A 23,671-nucleotide genomic window follows, 5' to 3' on the forward strand; every position below is an offset into this window, starting at 1 on the left:
AAGAAGGTTACAGTGTAGTGGAAAAGCTGAAGACTTTTCCTTGGATTCCGCCATTTGCAGACAGGAGACTCCAACACCAGGGTTAGCTCACTGAGACCTCACTGAGTCATTCTCATGAAAGAGACTCTTTAATGTTTTGTATCATTTAATACGAGAAAAGTATTTGTTACATGAGTTATGCTTCCCCATTTCACAGTAGATAAGGTGGGCAACAGGGTAGTAGATTCCCAGGAAAACAGAGGAAAGTGGGTTGAGTCCAGGAGTGGAGACCAGGTGTCGTGGTCTCCTGGACTCCTTGGGGCAGAACTTTAGCAGGACCAGAGGGAGGGAGGGTGAGACCAGGCTGGGCAGCAGAGCTTCTGTCCTGAACTCACTGCCACCCCCATCCTGGCTATTCTCTAAAGGAGTACCTTAGCCTGCACGTGGGGACAATCTGTTGGTTTGTGTTCGAGGTTAGAACTGGAGAATCTGTGGAGGGTGGAGGCTGTTTGGCTGTGCAGAGGCCTGGCCTGGGTCCTGATGGCTCTGCCCTGCATTATTGTTTGGTTCTCTCTCTGTGCTCTCCTAGCAGGTAAGTGTGCCAATGGTGTCCTGGCTATACTACAAGGGGCATGGAGTCATCTGAGGTCCACAGTGACTGCAGGTTCAGGAGACTGTGGGGATCATTCTCAGGGGTTCCTCCCTTACAGCATAGCCTGGGCTGAATTCAGGGTCAGGGTCATGCTCAGAGTATTGTGAGGGCTGAGCCTGTGGGCAGGCCCAGAGGCAGCATCTAGGCTGAGAATAGTGTGGGGAGCATGAGATGGTCTACGCCACAGTGGGAATCCCAGAGGTCTGTCTCCTGAGTCCCAGTTGGACCATGGCCACCTGAAGCCTCCCTCATGTCCTCACTTGCCCCCTTGAAGATATTCCTTCTCCCACTGCTGGAGAGAATCTCTGTGCTTCTGGGTGAGTTTCATGGATCTGGTTCATGTGGAGTTGTGCTCCCCTCTGGGCTGCAGAGGGAGCTCTTGTCAACGTGTGTTTGAACATCGTTAAGCCTGGGGAAGGAAGGGACATGTAGGGGCATTTCTAGTCCTGTTCTCATGAAATGTGCACTCAGATGATTTCTTCCTTTCTCTCTGTGTAAAATACATAACAGAAAGTGTTCATCCTAATTATTTTGAGGATTCAACTCATCTTCCCAGATTTTCTCTCTGTTCCCTGTGAATGTTTCATGGCTCACATTGTGGAGCAGAATTGGGTAGGAATTGTCCTCAAATGTTTCTAGATTTCAGTGTCAATTCCCTTCCTGGAGGTTTCCCATCAGCAGAAGCCCCTTGGATGTTGCTGTGACATCAATCTGCCAATCCCCGTCTTTAATTGTGGTGTTTAGAACATTCCTGAATGTGATTAGTACTGTTTTTTCAATATAGCATCTTGCCTTTATTTTCTTGTTGTCCCATGTGTTCTTTGTTCTTCTTTTCAAGTATCTTAATCGGATTAATGGAGCATTTGATATGATCCCATTTTATCTGCTTACAAGCTGTAAGTTCTTTCTGTCTTATGATCAGTAACTTGCCATAGTCCACATTCTGATGCTGCTGCCACATTACATGGAATGTAAGCACCTGGTAACATCCTTCTGTGTCTCATCTCTCAGCATATTCACTGTCATTTTCCTCCATATTATTTTACCTTTGTCAGAAATTCCAGAATACATAGTTACTATATTTGTGTGGACAGTGACATATCCTTTTTTAAAGTTTTACTGTGTTGTTAGTCATCATACAATATGTCATTAGTTTTTGATGTAGCATTCCAAGATTTATTGTTCACGTATAACACCCAGTGCTCCATACGATACGTGCCTCCTTACTACTCATCACCCGGCTCACGCATCCCTCACCCCTCCCCTCCAAAACCCTCAGTTTGTTTCTCAGAGTCCACAGTCTCTTAAAGTTCCTCTCCCCCTCCGATTTCCCCCTTCACTTTTCCTTTCCTTCTAATATCCTCCATGTTATTCCTTTAGCTCCACAAGTATGTGAAACCATATGATAATTGACTTTTTCTGCTTGACTTATTTCACTCAGCATCATCTCCTCCAGTCCCATACATGTTGAAACAAAAGTTGGGTATTCATCCTTTCTGATGGCTGAGTGATATTCCATTGTACATATGGACCACATCTTCTTTATCCACTCATCTGTTGAAGAGCGTCTCAGCTCTTTCCACAGTTTGGTGATTGTGGCCATTGCTGCTATGAACATTGAGACATAGATGGCCCTTCTTTTCACTACATCTGTATCTTTGGGGTAAATACCCAGTAGTGCAATTGCAGGGTCATAGGGTTGCTCTATTTTTAATTTCTTAAGGAATCTCCACACTGTTTTCCAAAGCGGCTGCACCAACTTGCATTCCCACCAACAGTGTAAGAGGGTTCCCCTTTCTTCACATCCTCTCTAACACACATTGTTTCCTGTATTTCTAATTTTGGCCATTCTAACTGGTGTAAGGTGGTATCTCAATGTGGTTTTAATTTGAATCTCCCTGATGGCTAGTGATGATGAACATTTTTTCATGCGTCTGATAGCCATTTGTATGTCTTCTTTGGAGAAGTGTCTGTTTCTGTCTTCTGCCCACTTTTTGATATGATTATCTGTTTTGTGTGTGTTGAATTTGAGAAGTTCTTTATGGATCCTGGATATCAGCCTTTTGTCTGTACTGTCATTTGCAAATATCTTCTCCAACTCTGTGTGTTTCCTCTTTGTTTTTTTGACTGTTTCCTTCACTGAGCAGAAGCTTTTGATCTTGATGAAGTCCCAAAAGTTCACTTTCGCATTTGTTTTCCTTGTCTTTGGAGAGTGTCATGAAAGAAATCGCCGTGGCTGATGTCGAAGAGGTTACTGCCTATGTTCTACTCTAGGATTTTTGTGGATTCCTGTCTCATGTCGAGGTTTTCCATCCATTTTGAGTTTATCTTTGGGTATGGTGCAAGAGAATGGATGAGTTTCATCCTTCCATACATAGCTTTCTAATTTTCCCAGCATAATTTATTGAAGTGACTGTCTTTTTTTCATTGGATATTTTTTCCTGGTTTGCAGTGATGAATCTTTTAAAGAGATTAGATAATAAAAAAGTCCTAGTATCTGTCCCTTTAGTTAGCATTTCTGATTTTCACATTGATTTTGTAAAAAGATTTTATTTCTTTGTTAGAGATAGAGTGAGAGTGAGAGAGAGGGAACACACAAGCAGGGGGAGCAGCAAGCAGAGGGAGAAGCAGGCTCCCTGGTGAGCAAGAAGGCTGATGCAGGACTGGACAGGACAGGATCCCAGGAGCTTGGGATCATGACTTGAGCTGAAGGAAGACACTTAACCAACTGAGTCTCCCAAGCATCCCTTACATTGTTTTTGTAGATTCAGATTCTTCCTGGAATCACCACCCATGCCTGAGGGATGTCTTTTTTTTTTTTAAATTTTATTTATTTATTTGACACAGAGAGAGAACACAAGCAGGGGGAGCAGGAGAGGGAGTAGCAGGCTCCCTACTGAGCATGGTGTCGGACTTGGGGCTTGATCCCAAGACCTTGGGATCATGATCCTAGCCAAAGTCAGATTCTTAACCAACTGAGTCACCTGGGCAGCCTGAGGAATATTCATTTACTGCTTGTATTTTGGGTCAGCTCATGAGCAATCGTGTCAGTTTTTGTGTATTTGTGTATTGTGGACATTTTTTATTTAGACATCATGTTTGAAGGATATTTTCCCCAAGTGAAAAACTGTTTTTCCCCCTTTTCAATAAAGATATTAATCCACTGTCTCTCACTGACATTTCATGTCAATCAAAATCCACTGGAATCCTTTTCTTCCTTCCTCTGAGTGTAGGGAGTCTGTCCCTATGGCGGCTTCTTCTTCTTCTTCTTTTAAGATTTTATTTATTTATTTATGTGAGAGAGAGAGAAGCAAAAGATGGGAGATGCAGGCTCCCCTCTGAGCAGGGAGCCTGACTCAGGGATCAGTCACAGGACCCTGATCATGAGCTGAGCTGAAGGCAGATGCTTAAGCAACTGAGCCACCCAGGCATCCGTGCATGTCTTGTTTGTTAACATAAGTTTCTTTCAGTCTCTCTCTGTCTCCTCCTTTGTATCGCTGTGTGTAACATATGAATGTACATGTGGGTGTTTATGAGATACATGCCCTATTGGATACATATTCTCTGGAGAATCCTAAAGAAGGTAGTCTAACAGCTCTTACTCTTTGTAGTTCAAATATTTTGATTTTAATGTCTTATTTTGGCGTGGAAATCCTCACTTCCTAATGTAAACTACCTCCTGGCACAACGTCATTCTTAGGTACAATAAGAATGTGATAAAATAATTTTCCTTTTCCCATCATTTTTGCTAAAATTGTCATATATTTTGGTTTTTATAACCATTATAAATCAAAATGTATTGCTATTACTTCTGCTTAAATAATTGACTATTTATCACATACATTAAGTTATACAGTTTTTCTATTTATCCATATAGCTCTGACATCTGATTTTTAAAAATATCTTTTCATAAAGTTGCATTTCTCTCTGTCATTGTTCCTATGGGGCATCCTTTACTATTACTTGTAGGCAAAGTGTGGGGGGATCAGTTCTGGGAGGCTTGCAGTCTGAAAAGTTTTATTTTGTCTTCACTCTTCAATGACATTTTCACTGGGTAGAGATCAAGGTTTATAGGTTTTCTTCTTTTAGTATTTGCAGTCATTGCTCCTCTGTTTTCTTGCTCCCACCAGGATGCTGGTTCTCCGTACAGAACAACACTCTCCTCTCTGGCTATGAGAGTATCTGCATTGCTGGTCTGTAAAAGTTTGATTACCATGTGTGCTATGCTGTCTCTCTTGTTCACTGAGCTTCTCGAATATATATTGATTTATGTGTCCACCAAGTTTTGAACATTTTTGGCTATTATCGCTGGAAATTTTTTAAAAATTAACCACGGGATCCCCACCTTCTCTCCTGTAGTTACTCCAATCACACACTTGACCCTGCAAGAAGTTATCTTAGGCACAGAGGCCTTACTCTTCCCCCCCCCCCAGCTTTTCTCTCTATGTTTCAGGTTTAGTAGCTTTGTGGCCATGTATTCAAGCTCTCTAATCTTTGTTTTTGTATCAGCAGATCTGCTGACAATCTTACCTGTGTATTTCTGATCATGCAATTTTCATTTTGGGACTTTAAAAGTTTTGATCTTTAAAAAATATCTCCATTTCTTCTTCTAACCTGTTTAGTCATTCCTTCATTGCAGTCCCAGGTGAAATATAGTTTTAGTATCTGTGTACATTTCCTTGGCCTTGCACCCTGCACAGAACCTAAATTGTGGGCTGGGTGGAGTGGGATCAGGGGACCTCTGATGTGGGGACCTGGGTCAGACCTGCTCACTGCTCTGTGCATAGGCCTCCTGGGGTTGGAGGAGAGTGTGACATAGACGGGAAAGGGGTTTGTGTCTCACTTCCCTGCCTACCTGTGTCACTGTGAGCATTACCACTATGGTCAAATGACTGACGGTAATATTCTGCCTCATCCTCAGTCATGGGTCCGCTGATGGTCAGGGTGCCATGTTCCCGAGTTGGATCTGGAGAATCCGTCAAGGATGCCTTAGTCCCAGTTGCTATCACCATAGATAAACTGCAGGGGGTCCTGCACTAGCTTTGCTGGTACCCCTGACCATCTTTCTTTCCAATGTTGTTTCCCCCACAGGTGATCCTGTCTGTCTCTCCCAGAGTCACCAACACTGAGGGGGGCTGATAAGCAGGTAAGAGGCCATGGAGCCTGGAAGAAAAAAAATATGAGAGGTGTGTTGGAATATACAGACCCATTCTTAGGAGATATTCCTAGCTGCCTAGCATAGACTGAGGTCTGGGGATACTGTGGGAACACAGGGTTCCATTTCACCCAGTCTCAGTCCCAAGGGCCCATAGGCCTGACAGGGGAATGAAATCTGTGATGTAATGGAACTCCCCACCCCTTTTCTCTTGGTAGGGTTAGTTCTGGAGATCTAGTGATCATAGTCCTTCTGGTATTAGCCCATGAGCCCCTTATGTGGCAGGATGATCACGAGTATCCTGCCCACCCTGGGTAGCCCCCAGCTGAGCTCAGAATCAGGTCTAGCCTTTTCCTAGATCTGTGGGGCCAGAGGTGTGTGAACATGGGTTTGGGATCTCTGCAGAGAGACAGGAAGCTGAGGAGACAAGGGTTCAGGCTATGGTAGAGGTGGCCCAATTCTGCTCTCAGCGTCTAGGTTGGCAGGTTTACCCACACAGCTTACTTTTGTTCATTTGCTGAAAACGTCTGCTGGTTATGCATATCAGCCATGCTTCAGGGGCAGCTGCTGTGGAGCTTTGTGGTTTCAGAGAAGGGCTCAGCACCAAGGGGCACACAGCAGAGGGGAGCAGCATCTGCAGACCCAACCACTGGCTCATGATATTCTCCTTCAACTGTTTGTCGCATAACTGGGGATGATATCTCTACCTCGGATTATGTCCTGTCTTGGTTCCTGGGTAGGTCTGGCCATAGAAGCACTCAGAGGTGAGGTCAGTCTAAATATTATGAACCTGTTCTATGGTGAAATGAGAAGGCAAAGATAGGGGTAGCATCCTAACCCAAACACAGCTCCTGAGAGGCAGACCCCATTAAAATGTCACCCTTACCAAGGGCATATAGTGTATTCTAGGAGTCCCTGTCATTCTGTAAGATTCTGTCCTTGATGTGAGCTCCCGGGGCACTACAGAGATTCTGTGCCTCAGTGTTCCCAATGTGCTGACAGGATCATATAGAATAATTCTGGCAAAAATGCTGGACAGTGTCTGTGTTTTGCCATGGGCTGGTGAAATACAGATGTAGTACCTGTGCCAGAAGAGTAAGAAAATCCAGAAAAGACAAATCTAAGAGACCTGGAGCCAGCGGGATTTGGAAGTCAAGATTGAAGTAAGATTCTCTAGGAGACGGACACCTTTCCTTCAGGTGTTAGGTCCCAATACTAGTCCCTGCATATTAGAACCTCTGATGCCCAGACCCTCCCCTTGTCCAGGTGGCTTTCCCAGGTGACCTCTGCTGCCCCCTCATGGCTGTTCCATGCTGGCTGCCGGAGGTACAAAGATGTCCTCTGTCCATCCAAGAATCCACTCATCAAGCTGTGATTCCCAGATCCACGAAGTGCTGAACAGAAGGGAGGAAATCCACTCCACTGTGTGGCCTGTGCCACCCATAGACCAGCCATGACAGGCTCAGACGAGTCATGAGAAATCCTATTAGAGACTGAAGAGGCAAGGCCCTCTTGACACATCCCCTTTGATGTCTCTGGGGTGGTGGAGGTCATGCAGGTGGTCCCGGGGCGTGGCACTGGAGCACACAGAACTTAGAGGCTGGTTCTCCTTGCTGCAGCTGTGCGTGAAGCACTGATAGGAGGCAATGGCAACTCAATCCCCAAAGGGACAAGAGAACATCCCCCTAAAAATGTGTATTCTCACCCACTTTGTCTTATACATTCCCCCTCGTGTGTTGACCGGAAGAAGACAGAATCTTCTCTCAGGGCTTTCCATCTTGAAGGTGAGATCCAATACTAGACACACAGGTGTGCAGACCCAGGTGGGAGACTAGACTCCTTTCTACGTGTACATTGTCACCTACATCTAACTGAAAGTCAGAAGCTTGCTTTTGTCAGGTCCCTGGTAGCCAGGCTTGACCACGTGGCCCAGTGCGGACCATGGATGTAAGGTAATGGGTGGATATTCTCACGAAGCTTGCTGTCATGAAGGAAGGAAGTGATGGGACTCAGCAGCGCCTTTCCTGAGGAACATGGGGTAGAGCTGGAGCTGAGCACTCCCTGGGGCACATCATCAGTACTAATGGAAGCAAAACCAACATTGTAGGGATAAGAGGAGGGAACACTAGTGAGACTGTGGGTGCTCATGGGATTGGTGAGCCCCCAGAAAACAACAACCTTCTTACTTCAGACTTCTTTTTGTGAGGAAAGTAAGCTCCACTCTTCACGTCTCTGCTATTCATCAGTGTGTTCTTGCAGTGGACAAGCCTTCCTGGCGGAATGGGGACCAAGGCATCACTGGTGAGTTCTGTGCTGGAGAACATGGATCCAGAGATGAGACAGAACTGAACAGGCAGGCTGCTCCATGATCAGAGGTCAGGGCCCATCGTGAAGAGGGAGTCCAGGAGCCGCTCTCAGGTCAGGAGGAAGAAAGAAGTAGTGAGACAGGAGTGGGAAAAGCCCAGTCAGTGCCGTTGGGGACCGTTGTAGAGAATCTGAAGGAAGGTGGGGAACCTGGGGGACCTGGGATTCCAACTCAGTTCAGGGCTCATGTGGACTTTTCTCCTAAGGTGAGCATTCTGGGCTCAGAGGGAAGTGTCAGGTGTGGTAAGAGGTCATTTCCAGGTAATAAATCAGGTCCTCAGGGAAGCTGCTGGGCACGTAGAGGGGCCTCTAGGAGGAAGCTGCTGAGGTGGCGACAAGTTTGACACAAGGTGGGTTCAGACCAGCCCTATTTCACCTTAGGTCACGTGGGGACTGAGTACAATCAGGGTAGTAGTGGCTATTCCTTCCTTCCCGTCTTATGCAGCTGTAGACACAGGGTGACTGAGGGGCTTCACCTGCCTCTGGTTCAGTACTCTGTGGATGACCTGTCACTGCTTTCCTGAGCAGTAACATGATGGAAGGGGGCACCCGACAGGGAAAGGAGGGCAGGGACAAGAGTGTAGGTCCCTGTCACCAGAGACGGAGAGAAAGAGCAGAAGCTGGTAGGTACAAGGCAGCAGGTCCTTTGCAGCAGGTGACGAAGGCTGCTCAGACTGGGAAGGGATGTGGGACAACCTCAGCCAGAACGATCCAGGTCCTGAAGGAGACAGCTTCTGCTCTCAGCTCTGCCAGATGCCTGTGGGGGCGCTGCTGCACCTGACCACAGCGACCTCCGAAGGTGCCGGGCTATTCACTGTCCTGTTGATGAAGAAGGCTCTGGTGGGAATCTGCAGATTGTAATTCTCTAGAGGGACCTTTTCATAATCCTTTCACCTGAAAAATCCATGGAATGATTGTTTTAGTCATAGAGTTTTCCATCAAAGACCCTGTTTCTGATTGATCAGGTCATTAAGTAAAATTTAGATGAAAAATTCTAATTGTACTCTCCATTCTTTTGTGAGGAGAAGATGATTTCACTTCAATGTCTCCCACTCCCAGGAAGGTATCATTCTAACACAAGCCAGGGTAGAAATGGCGGAAGCTTCTGCTCCTCCTTCTTAATAAATTCCTCATCTGTTCCTTGGGCGTCATGCAATTACTCTCAAAATCAATTTCAAAATCACAGGTCAAAGAATCATGGAAAGAAATTGACCTTATAATACAAATCTCTTCAAATACTGGAAAATATCTTTCTCCTCAAAGCTACAGTAAGGCCCTAATGTAACTGGGGCCACCACACAGGGTCACACAGGGATGTGGGTCAGAAGTCACCTAAGGGTCAGACTTGCCTGGCGCAGGTGACTTGAGGCAGTGCATGGACAGTGGTGCCAGGAGAAGGTCTCCAGGTGGGCCCCAAGGTGGTGTCTTCTCTTCTTCCCCAGTTTCTGTAAAACCTAAAGAAGGGAAGCACCTGGAGCAGCAGGGGCCTGGTCCCCTTCTCAGTAAGCTTTGGGCAGCTCTGTAGGTTGTTGTAAACCTCATCCAGGAAAGCAAGGAGTGACAGAGCCACTGGGGCCCATCCAGGTGCTTGTACCCAGGGGTACAGGTCTGTGAATCACCAGGTTTACACACTTCACAGCACTCACCAAATCACATACCCTCCCCAATGTCCATATGGACATTAGGGCTGTGCTTTCTGATACAGCTGTCATCTCTCCAGAGTGACACGTGATTACATCTGGGGCCCACGTGATGCATAATGACACTCCAAATCTGTATTATCTACTCTGAAGCCTGGCTGTAGTTCCCATGCAAGAGCTCACCACTCTGCCACTGTTCAGTAGGGTAAACACAGATCTGGGAACCTGCTAGTCTCCCATCCTTCAGGGTCCGGGGCAAGACTAGGAAGGTCTCATGCTCTTAGGCCTGACAAGCAGCTGCTCAGAGGACAGTGAGAGTGAGATCCAGACCATGACAGGTTGGTTCATGTCCCTTCCTCCATCCTTCTATGTCACCTGAGTCACTGCCAGGCACTCCCAGTGGTACATTAAATAGGACAACAATGGTCTAGTCCTGGCTCTCAGTCCTGGTCATGCTCAGGGGGCCATTTACCTATGTTCCATCCTCAGAATCAGCCCCGGATGGTCGCTCATATCTGTATATACACCTGCTGGGGGACCAGGCTTGGGTTCTTCTGCTGCCAAGAGGCATGTTTATGCCTGAGCTCATGGGCCTGATTAGGGCCACTGACATGGAGGGAGTCGGCCGCAGGTTAGGGGAGGCACAGAGCCTCTAAGATAGGATAAGGAGTGGTGCTGGAGGAAGACAGCTGAGTCAGAAGTGACTGTCACAGCCCTGTGAAGGGAGGGGACGATGTGGACACAGTGAGTGTGGGTCCTGACCCCATGGACCCTGACTGGGAGGGAGATCGGGTCACTTGTGCCTCCCACTGTGCTTCCCTGTGGGCCTCTCACCTCGGTTGCAAGCAGGAGCAGAGCAGGGGTGAAACCACTCAGAGAGAGGTCCTTGGAGGAGAAATACCACAGGCTCACTGGGGAGCTGTCCCACCTGCAGATGCCTGGGCCTCACCCAGTCTGGCTGCAGCTGCATCTGCAACTTGGGGAGCAACCCCTTCCCCATTCCCCAGGAATGTGTGCTTGCTGTGCTTCACAGGGTGGGGGGTGTCTAGGCACTGGAAAATCTCACTTCTTCTTATCTACCTATGTCCTACTTGGCCACCTGAGACATGGGGCTTCTTATCTACCTAGGTCCTACTTGGCCACCTGAGACATGGGGCTTCACTGACCTGCTCTGGGTAAGTGAGCTTGAATTAAACTCCAGATACTGTATGATCTGAAAAGTTGTTTCAGAATGGACACTTTCACCAGCCATATGGAGTGCGTGCTGTGGATGGTGATCCCCGGGGCATACTGACTGCACAGCTCTGTGGGCAGAGTCAGAGCCTTATTTCTTTCAGCGCTTCCTCAGAGTGGGTCAGGAGTAACAGTGAGGGTGCTGGCTGGGGCGAATCATAGTGACTGTCATGGGGTGACTGGGTGTCCACTGCACAAGTGAGGCAAGGGACGGTATGTATGGATTCAGGAGATCCTCTTAAGAGTCCCTGGTTTGTGGTTACGGTCATGAACGTGCCACAGTTCAATTCAGCATATCTGATTAATAGACCAATGTTCCTGAATGAAGGTCTAGTCCTCCGAACTGGCTGGGATGAGGACTAGCTCAGGTATTTTCCTGAAGAAAGGGGATCAAGGGGTGGGTGGTGAAGAAAGTCTTTATAGTTGTCCTTCCACTGAATACAGTGTAGTGGCAGAAATGAGCATGCAAATAACACGTATTTCTCCTTATGTTGTAGGAATGTGTTTGGATACATAGTAATCATTTGTTTATGTTTTCTCCACCTGCCTCATCCCATTATCATCTCACATCAGGTGTGTTAATGGTCAGAAACGGTCTATTTCAATGTTAATATTTAGGATATGAAATCATGTGGGACAAAAATAAATATCCCTAGCAGACAAAAGTGTATTTTGTTTCCTCTTATGGGTGAAAGAACCTATTTGTGGTTGTCGTGGGATAGTTGTATATCATCAAGTGATAGAAAGATTATTAATATTCCCTTTATTTGAAGACTGTGGTTTGCTTGGGTCTAGTGGATTTCATGAGGACAAGGTGGGACTCTGGTGGCTTCTTATGTGTCAGCATCAAGAGACTAGACTACATTTCATAAAATTGTTTTCTGTCCATATTTCTGGGTAGGGTGCATGTAAAGAAGGCTTCTTGGGCAAAATGTGTGTATGTTGAGGGGTAGATTGAGAGAGCACTTCTTGTGTGTGTCACTCCCATAGATGAATATCTTATGGACACTCTGGAGGAGGAGGCAACTGTCCCAATGTCACTCATTCACCATCAGGATAGATGTGACTCTCCAACTATCTGTCAGAACCCAGAACACCTAGTGTGTCTGCGTCTTTTCTCCTTGTATAGAAATAGAAGAAAGGATCTCATCTGGTGGAGACTGGACATGCACCTTGTGGATTTTGGGGAGGTATCCCAGCTTTGTGGATATATACAGTGGCCCCTTCTGTTCCCTGAGGAAAGTCTCTAGGACTCTGGCCATGTCAGATTGGGTTCTTGGAAGCAGACTCTGAGACAGGGAAGTGCATGTGTAAAAACCTGGAAGGAGAAGGGAAATGAGCCTGGGCAGAAGGAGAGCGACCCACAGAGAGTGAGCCATCAGATGAGCCTCCTTCCTTCAGGGAGCTCTCCAGCTGGGACTTTTCAGGACATCTGAGCCAGAGGCAGGGCCTTGGACCCTGGGCCTCTGAGATCATTCACCTGAACCTCTCTGAGAAGGGACAGAAACCTGGGGAAGCAGATCTCTGAACTGGCAGCATTTTCTAGTGAGGAGCTCTCCTGTGAGCGGCCAGGGGCTCCAGGAAGCAGTGGGTGCATGTGTGAGCCCAGAAGAGGGGATATGGGTGACCTCTCAGTGTCTACTGTACCCATCTGTTCCACTTTGGTAGAGGAGGGTCCTCTCATGGCTCCAGAGCTTTAGGAACTCAGCTGAGCTGGGACAATTTGAACTGTAATCCTGATCAGTCAGGAGAGCATTAGCTCACGATCACCACTTGGAAATGGTGAGATCATGACCATTGGCCAAATGTCTCCCTGTGTCTTTTTTTCTACCCAGTCCCTCTGTGTGCAGTTGATACCCAGGCACAAAGAAGTAAGCAGCCTAGTGCTGTTGGCTGTAAATGCTCTCCTGACCTCCCTGTGCAGAGCTGCCTGGAGGGCTGGATGGGGAGGAAGGTCTGGGGATCTAAGATGAGGGGACCTGGGCCAGAAGTACTCCCTGCTCTGTGCACAGGCCTCCTGGAGCTGGAGGAGAGTGTGACACAGATGGGGAAGGGGTTTCTGTCTCACTTCTCCATCTGCCTGTGTCACTGTGAGCATTAGTACTGCTGTCCCACACCTGACAATAATAGTCAGCCTCGTCCTCAGCACGGGCCCCGCTGATGGTCAGGGTGGCCGTATTCCCTGAGTTGGTGCCTGAGAACCGGTCAGGAATCCCTGACGGCCTTTTGCTATCCTTGTAGATAATCAGCACAGGGACCCTGCCTGGCTTCTGCTGGTACCAGTAAGCATATTTATTCCCAATGTTGTCTCCCCCACACGTGATCTTGGCCGTCTGTCCCAGTTTCACCGATATTGAGGGTGGTTGAGTCAGCACATACGAGGCCATGGAGCCTGCAAGAGAGAAAATGAGAGGTAGGTTGCAGCCAGAGTATCATCCCCTGGACACTACCACCCCTGGTTTAAATCCCAGTGATTCTCTAGATAATTCCCACCCTGATGTCCTCTTTGTTCTGGGGCCCATGTGCCAGCCTTGTGGGTAGAACCTTTGAACAAATGAGAACCATTCCTCCCATTTCCCTGGGCAGGTGCAGCCCTTTTGGGGTCAGACAGAGCCAATGATAATAGTGGTAGGAGATTACACCCCATAAACCCCTAATCTCAAAAGATGGTCTTGAGATCTTGCCCCTCAGTGGCAGTCCACTGCTGAGCTCAGAGTCAGGGCCAGGAGTGTCCCAGAACCTAGGGATAAGGGGGTGTGAGCCTGGCCTCAGCACCTGTGCAGTGAGCCAGGAATCCAAGGAGGAGAGGGGTCCAGGCCATGGCGCAGGTTCCTTGATTTTGCTCCCCGAAGCTCAAGGCTGGGCAGTGTTCTTCTTGGAACCCTCTTATCTTCTTGCTGGAGACACCTGCTGGTTATGCAAATAAGCCAGAGCTCAGGGACTGCTGCTGAGGAGCCTTGTGGTTTTAGAAATGAGCTCAGCTACTAACAACACATACGCACACACACACACATACACAAATGGGCCCAGCTCCAAGGGACACAGAGATGGGAGGGCAGCTCCTGCAAACCCATCCTCAGCCTAGCTGATTCTCTTTCCCCTGTGTTTCCGTAGCCTGGGGTCCAAACTCTATCCCTCTCCATGTCCTGACCTGGTTCCTGGGGAGGCATGGTCACAACTGAGCTGTGAGGTGGAGTCTGTCTGCATTTTCTGAACCCATCATAGAATGTTTCCTCTGTAGGTACTAGAGGATCATGGGTCAGTGTGTGTCCTACTTCTGGTTTATATTGTAAGCATCAGAACAGGAACAAAATCCCTCCCTTGCCAGGTGCACATGGAGGTTTAGGGAGCCATTGATGTGCTATAGGTGTCCGTGCCTAGGAGAGCTCCTGGGGCAGGTCATAGATGCTGTTCCTCAGTATCCCCAAGGTGCCCTCCCTGCCAGGAACAGACACAGTGCTTGAGCAAGGATTGAGAGTGACAGAGTGTAGCAGGAATGGGGTGGGGTGGAGCGTCATGAAGTCCTGGACATGTGCTAGAGCCCGAGACAAATTCCACAGGATAGAGATGAGAGACCCGGGTCAAAATTTTACATCTGTCAAAGGTGATAGTGTAGTAAACCTATACCTTTACCTTCTGGTCTCAGGTCCTGGTAACCAATCCTTCCAGCATGGAGCACTGGGTGTGGTGAAAAAATAATGAATACTGTTTTGCTGAAACAAACAAACAAACAAACAAACAAACAAACAAAAAAATCCCCGAGGCTTTGCCAGGCGATCTCTGCTTCCCCCTAGTGGCCGCTCCACACTGGCAGCAGGAAGTTTAGGGAAATCTTTTGTCCAGGTGGAGATTCATGACCCAGTGCTCACATCCTGATTCCCCTTGATCCATGCACTGCTGGCATGCATCCTCCAGGGGAGGATTTGCTCATCTTTGTGGGGTTCCTGCCAGCATCAAGACTAGGTATAAAGCGTCAGATTACCCATGACAATAGGAAGAGGCTCATGTGAAGAGAAGGCAGCACCCATCTGAGGAATCAGGGCTCATGTCTCTGGCGTGGGGGTGGTGATGGTATGGTTTTGGGGCTGAGCACCAGGAGACACAGGACTCAGGGACTGTCTCACTTGATCTGGCTGCTGGACTACCACATAGTCTGATTATAGCTCCTGCTCCAAGGACAGAGACAGTAGGACACTCAACCAACAAAATCTTATTCAGACCCAACTTGTTCTTCCATAGGTTTCATCCTGGGATATCAGTGCAAATAAGACACAAGTCTTCCTTGGGTTCCTGCCTTGGGCAGAACAGCACTGGGGACACACCATCACCAACCCCATCTACCTGCATCTTGTCTTCTATAATCATTGAGAAGCCCCACTATTTCTCAATTATGTCTAGGTCAGCATTGGCCTTGTGGCCCAGAGCTAGCCCACGGATGTGTCATTATTCTGGGGATCTTTCTGGGAAGATTTGTCCGTGAATGAAAGAAACTGACTAGATTTATGAATGTTCTTTCCCTTGTCCTCATGATTGATAGCTGGAGCTGCAGCAGCCATCCTGAGGTCTGTTGTCAACAAAAGACAAAGCAAAGTTTCCATAGTCACAATGGTGGGAGACACAGTGAGAGGATTTGGGACCTCAGGGAATGGTTGTACCTGAAGAACCACCATCTGACTTCAGACTTACTTCTGTCTGCCAGAAAATAGCTGCTTGAATGTTCATGCTTCCGACTGATATGGGCATTCATTGCATTAAAAACTTCTAGTCCAGTGGGGGATAATAAGTAATACAAATCAATCAGTTATTTAAATGATAAAAGAGCCTGGACAGTGTTGGGATTGTGCAGAGAATGAAATGACATCAGACAAAATGACCGGCATGTCATGTGTGGGGAGAGGCTGGAGGAAGCTTCTCTGCAGAGGGGACTGTGTGGCTGCTGTCAGGATGGGAAAAAGGGACAAGAACTGAAGTATGCTTGGAGTCTGTCCCTGTGGGGAAGAGTCTGGTTTGTGAAAGGATGTGGGGACAGTGATGACCTTAGGTGTCTGTGATTCTATGCTAGTTGAGTTCCAAGGCGATATTTTCCCGTAGGTTATAAAATCGGGGACAGGTGTGGATGATGTGTTAGAATTCTCATGTTATATGTTTCCAGGGAAGGTGAGTCACAAGAGGAACCTTGCGTGAGCCTCCCTGCAAACTGAGTGGGAAGCAGGAGCTTGTTTGTAGCTAACAGTGACCATAGCTTTTCCGTGCCTCACTTGTGTGTTTGTGACACATGACATCAAATTCTTGTCACACACTCCTTTCTATCATGTACCGATACACATACATATATATGAATATACTTGTGAGTGCTTGTGCACTTATATACTAATTGTGCCTGCTGTGTATATGTTGAAGATGTATTTGTGTACATATATGCCGATAAATATGACATATACACATATGTTTTCTAGAGATTTTGAACTCTGGATTGGATGTCAAAGTTGTAGTTTTGGGAATCTTTGCATTTTTAGGAGACAGGTAGTTCCATTTTATCACCAATGGTAAGGTGTGTGTTGTTACCATAATGAATGGCAGGATCAAGTAGTAATTAGACTCATCACTGGTTTCAATCAAAGACTTTGTCCCTAGATCTGAAATAGATGGGCACCTTACCATTTTTTTCTTGCATGTGTATTAGTAGAAAGCTCCCATTGGCACACACTTTGGCTTGCTACTGAAACTTAACAGAGACTGTAGGTTCCCAATTCACTACTAAGTAACTATGTGATTGAGCTGCCTGCACAAACTGTGTTATCAGATCAACCATGCCATGGAACTGGGCATTCATAGCAGCTCTCCAACATCAAACATAAGAGGCAAATTTGAGATCAGACTTCCCCAGGTCCTGAAGGCACAGGGGAGATGCATGAGGAAAAGGCCTGACGGCCATGACACCAATGCATACTGCATTGTCTTTGCTCTGTCTGGCACAATTATGACCCATTGGGGACAGTCCTATGAACAGCTGATCCAGAGGAAAAACCGTGGTAGGTTTAAGAGTTTCCTGTGTGATGTGTAGCCAGCTCTGCTAGTTAACAGTCGTAGTTCTCCAGCTATCATCTGGGACAACCCTGCACAATATGGACAATTTTTCAATAAGGCAACGTTTGAGCAGGGTAGTTTGTTTATTTCACCTGGGCAGAGAGAAGGACAGAGTGGCTTATTTCTAACCTATGTTCTCTGACTCAGTTTGGCTGGAAGGTTCGAGCCTTGGGAGGAATAAAGGAAGTGGTAAGAGATGTTTGAGGAAGAGATAGGTGAGGAGACCCCACCCCCAAATGAACACAGAGCTATTTGTGTTCATGAGAATGCCCAGAAGTGTGAGTCCTCAATGGGAAATGGTGTTCATACTCGGGTGGATAATGTGACACATCTGGGGACAGTGATTAGCTTTCTTTTGCATCCACTCTTGAACTTGTCCAGTGGGCCTATAGCAAAGTGGCCATGTTGCAAGATTTTAGATTATTCATGGGATAATCCCTAGGTTTGTCCCCTCATAAAGCTGACATGACTGTGGCTTCTTCTGAGGGACCAATCTTCCAAGAGCAGAGACCAACTCAGAGTCCCCAGGATGAGACCATTCCCTTAGGAATAAGCCAGGAGCCTGGTGGCAGATGAATGACATTAGACTTCTTCCATCATGGAAGCGATCACTCTGTTCTTGGTGGAAGAGACCTTTACTCTGGATGGGAACATGCTTTCTTTGACTGCAGTGCTTCTTCCCAAACTCTGACCCCTGGACTTACTGAATGCCTCACCCACTGTTCCAGTATTCGGTGTGGTTCTGTCCAAAGCTCACATTTCACCTCAGAAAAGGACTGTAGTGTGCTGATGCACACTATGGAATGTGTGGTTCTACACATTCCACAGTGTGTAATTCACTGGTTCTGCATGCATTCAAAACAGCTGACTGGAATGATGGACTACTGGCCTCTTACAGACTTTTTTACTGTCCATTTACATGCAACACCTTGTGGGACTGTGGCAAGATTTGGCAGGAGGTGATATTTACACTAAATACGTATCTTATACACAATGCTGTTTCTCCCATAGCCAGCATTGATGAGCCAGGAATGAAGAGGTAGAATTGGGAATGTCCATACTCACTGACATTCTGGGTGACCCACTGCAGAATTTTCACTCCTTGTACCATTAACATACACTTTGCTGCCCTAAAGGTTTTAGCACTAAAGAGGAATTGCTTCCATCCCCAAACACCACAATGATTCTGTTCAGTGGAAAGTTGAGACTTTGCCTTGTCACTTTGAGCTTGTCTTGTCTGCACATGGACATCTTTCTGTCCTTCCAGCCTGATCTTTCATCCCCAGCAACTACCCTAAGCCAGAAAACATGACAGCATCATCCTGCCTCCTGCACAGGCACCCCTAATCCACATGGCACAGAGGCTGCCTGGGGGGCTGTGTTGGGAGAGAGGTCTGGGAATCTCGGACCTGGAGTCCTGGACCAGACCTCTGTTTTTTGTCTACAGTCCTCCAGGGACTGAAGGAGAGTGTGACACAGAAAGGAAGGGGGATTGTGTCTCACAACCCTGTCTGGCTCTGTCACTGTGAGCATTGCTGTTGTCCCACACTTGACGGTAATAATCAGCCTTGTCCTTGGCCCTGGTCCTGCTGGGGTTTAGGGTGGCTGTGTCTTCCAAGTTGGAGTCTTAGCATCAGAGAATCCCTGTGGAGCACTTGTTATTGTCATCTATGACCGGCCAGGGTCCTGCCCTGGCTTCTGCTGGTACCACTGTACACTGAAGATTTCTAAACCATCTCCCTGACAGGTGATCATAGACCATGGAAGCTCTGTTTTTAATTTCTTGAGGAATCTCCACACTGTTCTCCAAAGTGGCTGCACCAACTTGCATTCCCAGCAACAGTGTAAGAGGGTTCCCCTTTCTCCACAACCTCTCCAACACATGTTGTTTCCTGTCTTGCTAATTTTGGCCATTCTAACTGGTGTAAGGTGGTATCTCAATGTGGTTTTCATTTGAAACTCCCTGATGACTAGTGATGATGAACATTTTTTCATGTGTCTGATATCCATTTGTTTGTCCTCATTGGGGAAGTGTCTGTTCCTATCTTCTGCCCATTTTTTGACATGATTACCAATTTTGTGTGTGTTGAGTTTGAGGAGTTCTTTATAGATCCTTGATATCACCCTTTTGTCTGTACTGTCATTTGCAAATATCTTCTCCCATTCTGTGGGTTGCCTCTTTGTTTTGATGACTGTTTCCTTTGCTGTGCAGAAGCTTTTGATGTTGATGAAGTCCCAAAAGTTCATTTTTTGCTTTTGTTTCCTTTTCCTTTGGAGACATATCTTGAAAGAAGTTGCTGTGGCTGATATTGAAGTGGTTACTGCCTATGTTCTCCTCTAGGATTCTGATGGATTCCTGTCTCATGTTGAGGTCTTTTATCCATTTTGAGTTTATCTTTAGTATGGTGTAAGAGAATGGTCGAGTTTCATTCTACTACATATAGCTGTCCAGTTTTCCCAGCACCATTTATTGAAGAGACTGTCTTTTTTCCACTGTATATTTTTTCCTGCTTTGTCAAAGATTATTTGCCCATAGAGTTGAGGGTCCATATCTGGGCTCTCTACTCTGTTCCACTGGTCTATGTATCTGTTTTTATGCCAGTACCATGCTGTCTTGGTGATCATAGCTTTGTAGTAAAGCTTGAAATCAGACAATGTGATGCCTCCAGTTTTGTTTTTCATTTTCAACATTTCCTTAGCAATTCGATGTCTCTTCTGATTCCATACAAATTTTAGGATTATTTGTTCCAGCTCTTTGAAGAATACCAGTGGAATTTTGATCAGAATGCCATTAAAAGTATAGATTGCTCTAGGCAGTATAGACATTTTCACAATGTTTATTCTTCTGATCCATGAGCATGGAATGGTCTTCCATCTTTTTGTGTCTTTCTCCATTTCTTTCATGAGTGTTCTGTAGTTCCTCGAGTACAGATCCTTTACCTCTTTGGTTAGATTTATTCCCAGGTATCTTATGGCTCTTGTTGCTATAGTAAATGGAATTGGTTCTCTAATTTCCCTTTCTGTGTTTTCATTGTTAGTGTATAAGAAAGCAACCGAATTCTGTACATTGACTTTGTAGCCTGCCACATTACTGAATTGCTGTATGAGTTCTAGTAGTTTGGGGGTGCAGTCTTTTGGGTTTTCCATATAAAGCATCATGTCATCTGCGAACAGAGAGAGTTTGACTCCTTCATTGCCAATTTGGATTCATTTTATTTCTCTTTGTTGTCTGATTGCTGTTGCTAGGACTTCTAGAACTGTGTTGAACAAGAATGGTGAGAGAGGGCATCCTTGTCGCGTTCCTGATCTCAAAGGGAAGGCTGTGAGCTTTTTCCCATTGGGGATGATATTTGCTGTGGGTTTTTCATAGATAGATTTTAGGAAGTTGAGGAATGTTCCTTCTATTCCTATACTTTGAAGCGTTTTAATCAGGAATGGATGTTGGATTTTGTCAAATACTTTTTTTGCCTCAATTGAGAGGACAGTGTGGTTCTTCTCTCTTCTCTTATTGATTTGTTCTTCTATCACTTTGATTTGCAAATATTGAACCTTCCTTGCAACCCAGGGATGAATCCCACCTAGTCATGGGGGGTAATCTTTTTAATGTGCTGTTCGATATTTTTTGCTAGGATCTTGTTGAGAATCTTAGCATCTATATTCATCGGGGACATTGGTCTGAAATTCTCCTTTTTGGTGGGGTCATTGCCTGGTTTGGGGATCAGGGTAATGCTGGCTTCATAAAAAGAGTCTGGAAGTTTTCCTTCTGCTTCAATTTTTTGAAACAGCTTCAGGAGAATAGGTGTTATTTCTTCTTTGAAAGTTTGGTAGAGTTCCCCAGGGAATCCATCTGGTCCTGGGCTCTTGTTTTTTGGGAGGTTTTTGATCACTGCTTCAATCTTGTGACTAGATATCAGTCTATTCAGGTTGTCGATTTCTTCCTGGTTCAATTTTGGAAGTTTATAATTTTCCAGGATCCATCCATTTCATCTAGGTTGCTTAACTTATTGGCATATAACTGTTGATAATAACTTCTTGTAATTGTTTCTCTTTCCTTGGTGTTAGTGTGATCTCTCCCTTTTCATTCATAATTTTATTAATTTGGGCCTTCTCTCTTTTCTTTTGAATTAGTTTGGCCAATTGTTTATCGATCTTATTAATTCTTTCAAAAAGCCAGCTTCTAGTTTCATTGATGTATTCTATTGTATCTCCAGTTTTATCTCATTGATCTCAGCTCTAATCTTGGTTATTTACCTTCTTGTGTGTGGAGTTAGCTTAAGTTGTTGTTGATTCTCCAGTTCTTTAAGGTGTAGAGACTGCTGGTGTATTCTGGATTTTTCAATTTTTTGAGGGAGGCTTGGATGGCTATGTATTTCCCACTTAGGACCACCTTTGCTGTATTCCATTGGTTTTGGACTGAAGTGTCTTCATTGTCATTGGTTTCTATAAATTGTTTTAAGTTCTTCTTTGATTTCCTGGTCGATCCAAGCATTCTTAAGCAAGGTGGTCTTTAGCTTCCAGGTGTTTCTGTTACTTCCGAACTTTTCCTTGTGGTTGAGCTCCAGTTTCAAAGCATTGTGATCTGAGAATATGCAGGGAATAATCTCAGTCTTTTGGTATCAGTTGAGCCCTGATTTGTGACCCAGTATGTGGTCTCTTCTTGAGAAGGTTTGCCCTCGAGAAGAATGAGTATTGTGTATGTTCTGTATATATCTAAGCGGTCCATCTATGAGGTCAGGTACAATGTGCCATTCAATGCTCTTGTTTCTTTATTGATTTTCTGCTTGGATGATCTGTCTATTACTGAGAGTGGCATGTTAAGATCTCCTACACTTAATATATTTGTATCAATATGACTCTTTATCTTGATTAATAGTTTTCTTATGTAATTGGCTGCTCCCATATTGGGGGCATAAATATTTACAATTGTTAGATCTTCCTGGTGGATAGTCCCTTTAAAAATAATGTAGTGTCCTTCTGTATCCATGACTACAGTCTTTAGTTTAAAATCTAATTTATCTGATATGAGAATTGCTATCCCAGCCTTCTTTTGAGGCCCATTGGCATGAAAGATGCTTCTCCATCCCTTTACTTTCAGTCTGGATGTATCCTTAGGTTCGAAATGGGTCTCTTGTAGACAACATATGGATGGGTCCTGTCATTGTATCCAATCTGCAACCCTGTGTCATTTTATGGGCACATTTAGGCCATTCACATTGAGCGTGATTATTGAGAAATACGTTTTTTATTGACACCGTGTTACCTGTGAATTTTTTGTTTCTGTAGATTTTCTTCATATATTTCTGTTCAATAATATTCTTGGGTTTATTCCTCTTTTATAGAACCTCCCTTAATATTTCCTGCAGTGTCGGCTTGGTGGTCATATACTCTTTTAAAACTTGCTGGTCTTGGAAGGTCTTTATCTCTCCATCCATTCTGAATGTCAGTTTTGCTGGATAAAGTATTCTTGGCTGCATGTTCTTCTCATTTAGTGCCTTGAATACATCTTGCCAGCCCTTTCTGGCTTGCCAGGTTTCTGTGGACAGGTCTGACATTATTCTGATGGGATTTCCTCTGTATGTAAGGAATTTCTTTGCTCTAGCTGCTTTCAAGAGCTGCTGTCTACAATTATGATTCATCATTTTCATTATCAGGTGTCTTGAGGTCTTTCTAGATTCTCTGATCTTGCGGGGAAACCTTTCTGCCTCTAGGACGTGAATGCTGGTTTCATTCACAAGATTGGGAAAATTTTCATGGAGAATTTGTTCAACTATATTCTAGTCTTATTTCTTTCTCCTCCCCATCAGGGATTCCAATAATTCTGATGTTGGAACGTTTCATGGCATCATTTATTTCCCTAATTCGGTTTTCATGGCTTCTAAGCTGTTTGTTCTAGGCTTCCTCCTGATCCTTTTTCTCTGTCTCTTTGTCCTCCAGATCACTAATTCTATCTTCTGCCTCAGTTACCCTAGCTTTTAGAAAATTTAGATTATGTTGGAACTCATTGAAAACATTGTGAACATCATCCCTGGTGGCTTTCACTTCCATTTTGTCATCCATGGCTTTCTCCACCATAGCTATTGCCTAGATAATTGTTAGCCTGAATTCCCTTTCTGACATACTGTCTATGTCCATATCCAATAGCTCTGATGGAGAGGGCCCAGTCTCTGAATTTTTCTTCTGCTGGGCATTCCTCCTCCTAGTCATTTTGTTGAGAGAAGGCTGAACGGATGTGTAGCTGAATGTATTGACTGTGACCGTGGTGCTGGCAAGGTGCACTCTCGAATGAGCAATCAGGAGGCCCCGCCCAAAAGAAAGAAAAAAGAGAAAAAGAGAGAGAGAGAGAGAGACAGGAAAAAAAAGAAATATAAAATAAAAGAGAAGGTCCAGCCCAAATGGGCCCCAAGATAAGATTTATGAGGTATACAAACAAAAAGAGAGAAACAGACGGGGCGCCTGGGTGGCTCAGTGGGTTAAGCCGCTGCCTTCGGCTCAGGTCATGATCTTAGGGTCCTGGGATTGAGTCCCGCTTCGGGCTCTCTGCTCAGCAGGGAGCCTGCTTCC

At 45.6% G+C, this 23,671-nt stretch overlaps 2 gene segments (V, D, J or C); one reads left to right on the top strand and one right to left on the bottom strand.

Moving 5' to 3' along the window:
• The window catches only part of LOC132023362 (probable non-functional immunoglobulin lambda variable 11-55), a 1,024,259-nt gene that overhangs the window by 900,353 nt on the left and 100,235 nt on the right, over positions 1-23,671 (top strand).
• Positions 12,988-13,907, bottom strand: LOC132023725 (immunoglobulin lambda variable 3-1-like). The segment is given in 2 exon segments: positions 12,988-13,415; positions 13,799-13,907. Coding segments are annotated over 2 exon segments (474 nt in total).

Source organism: Mustela nigripes, chromosome 8 (assembly GCF_022355385.1).
Source record: "Mustela nigripes isolate SB6536 chromosome 8, MUSNIG.SB6536, whole genome shotgun sequence".
In the NCBI taxonomy this organism is placed as follows: domain Eukaryota; kingdom Metazoa; phylum Chordata; class Mammalia; order Carnivora; family Mustelidae; genus Mustela; species Mustela nigripes.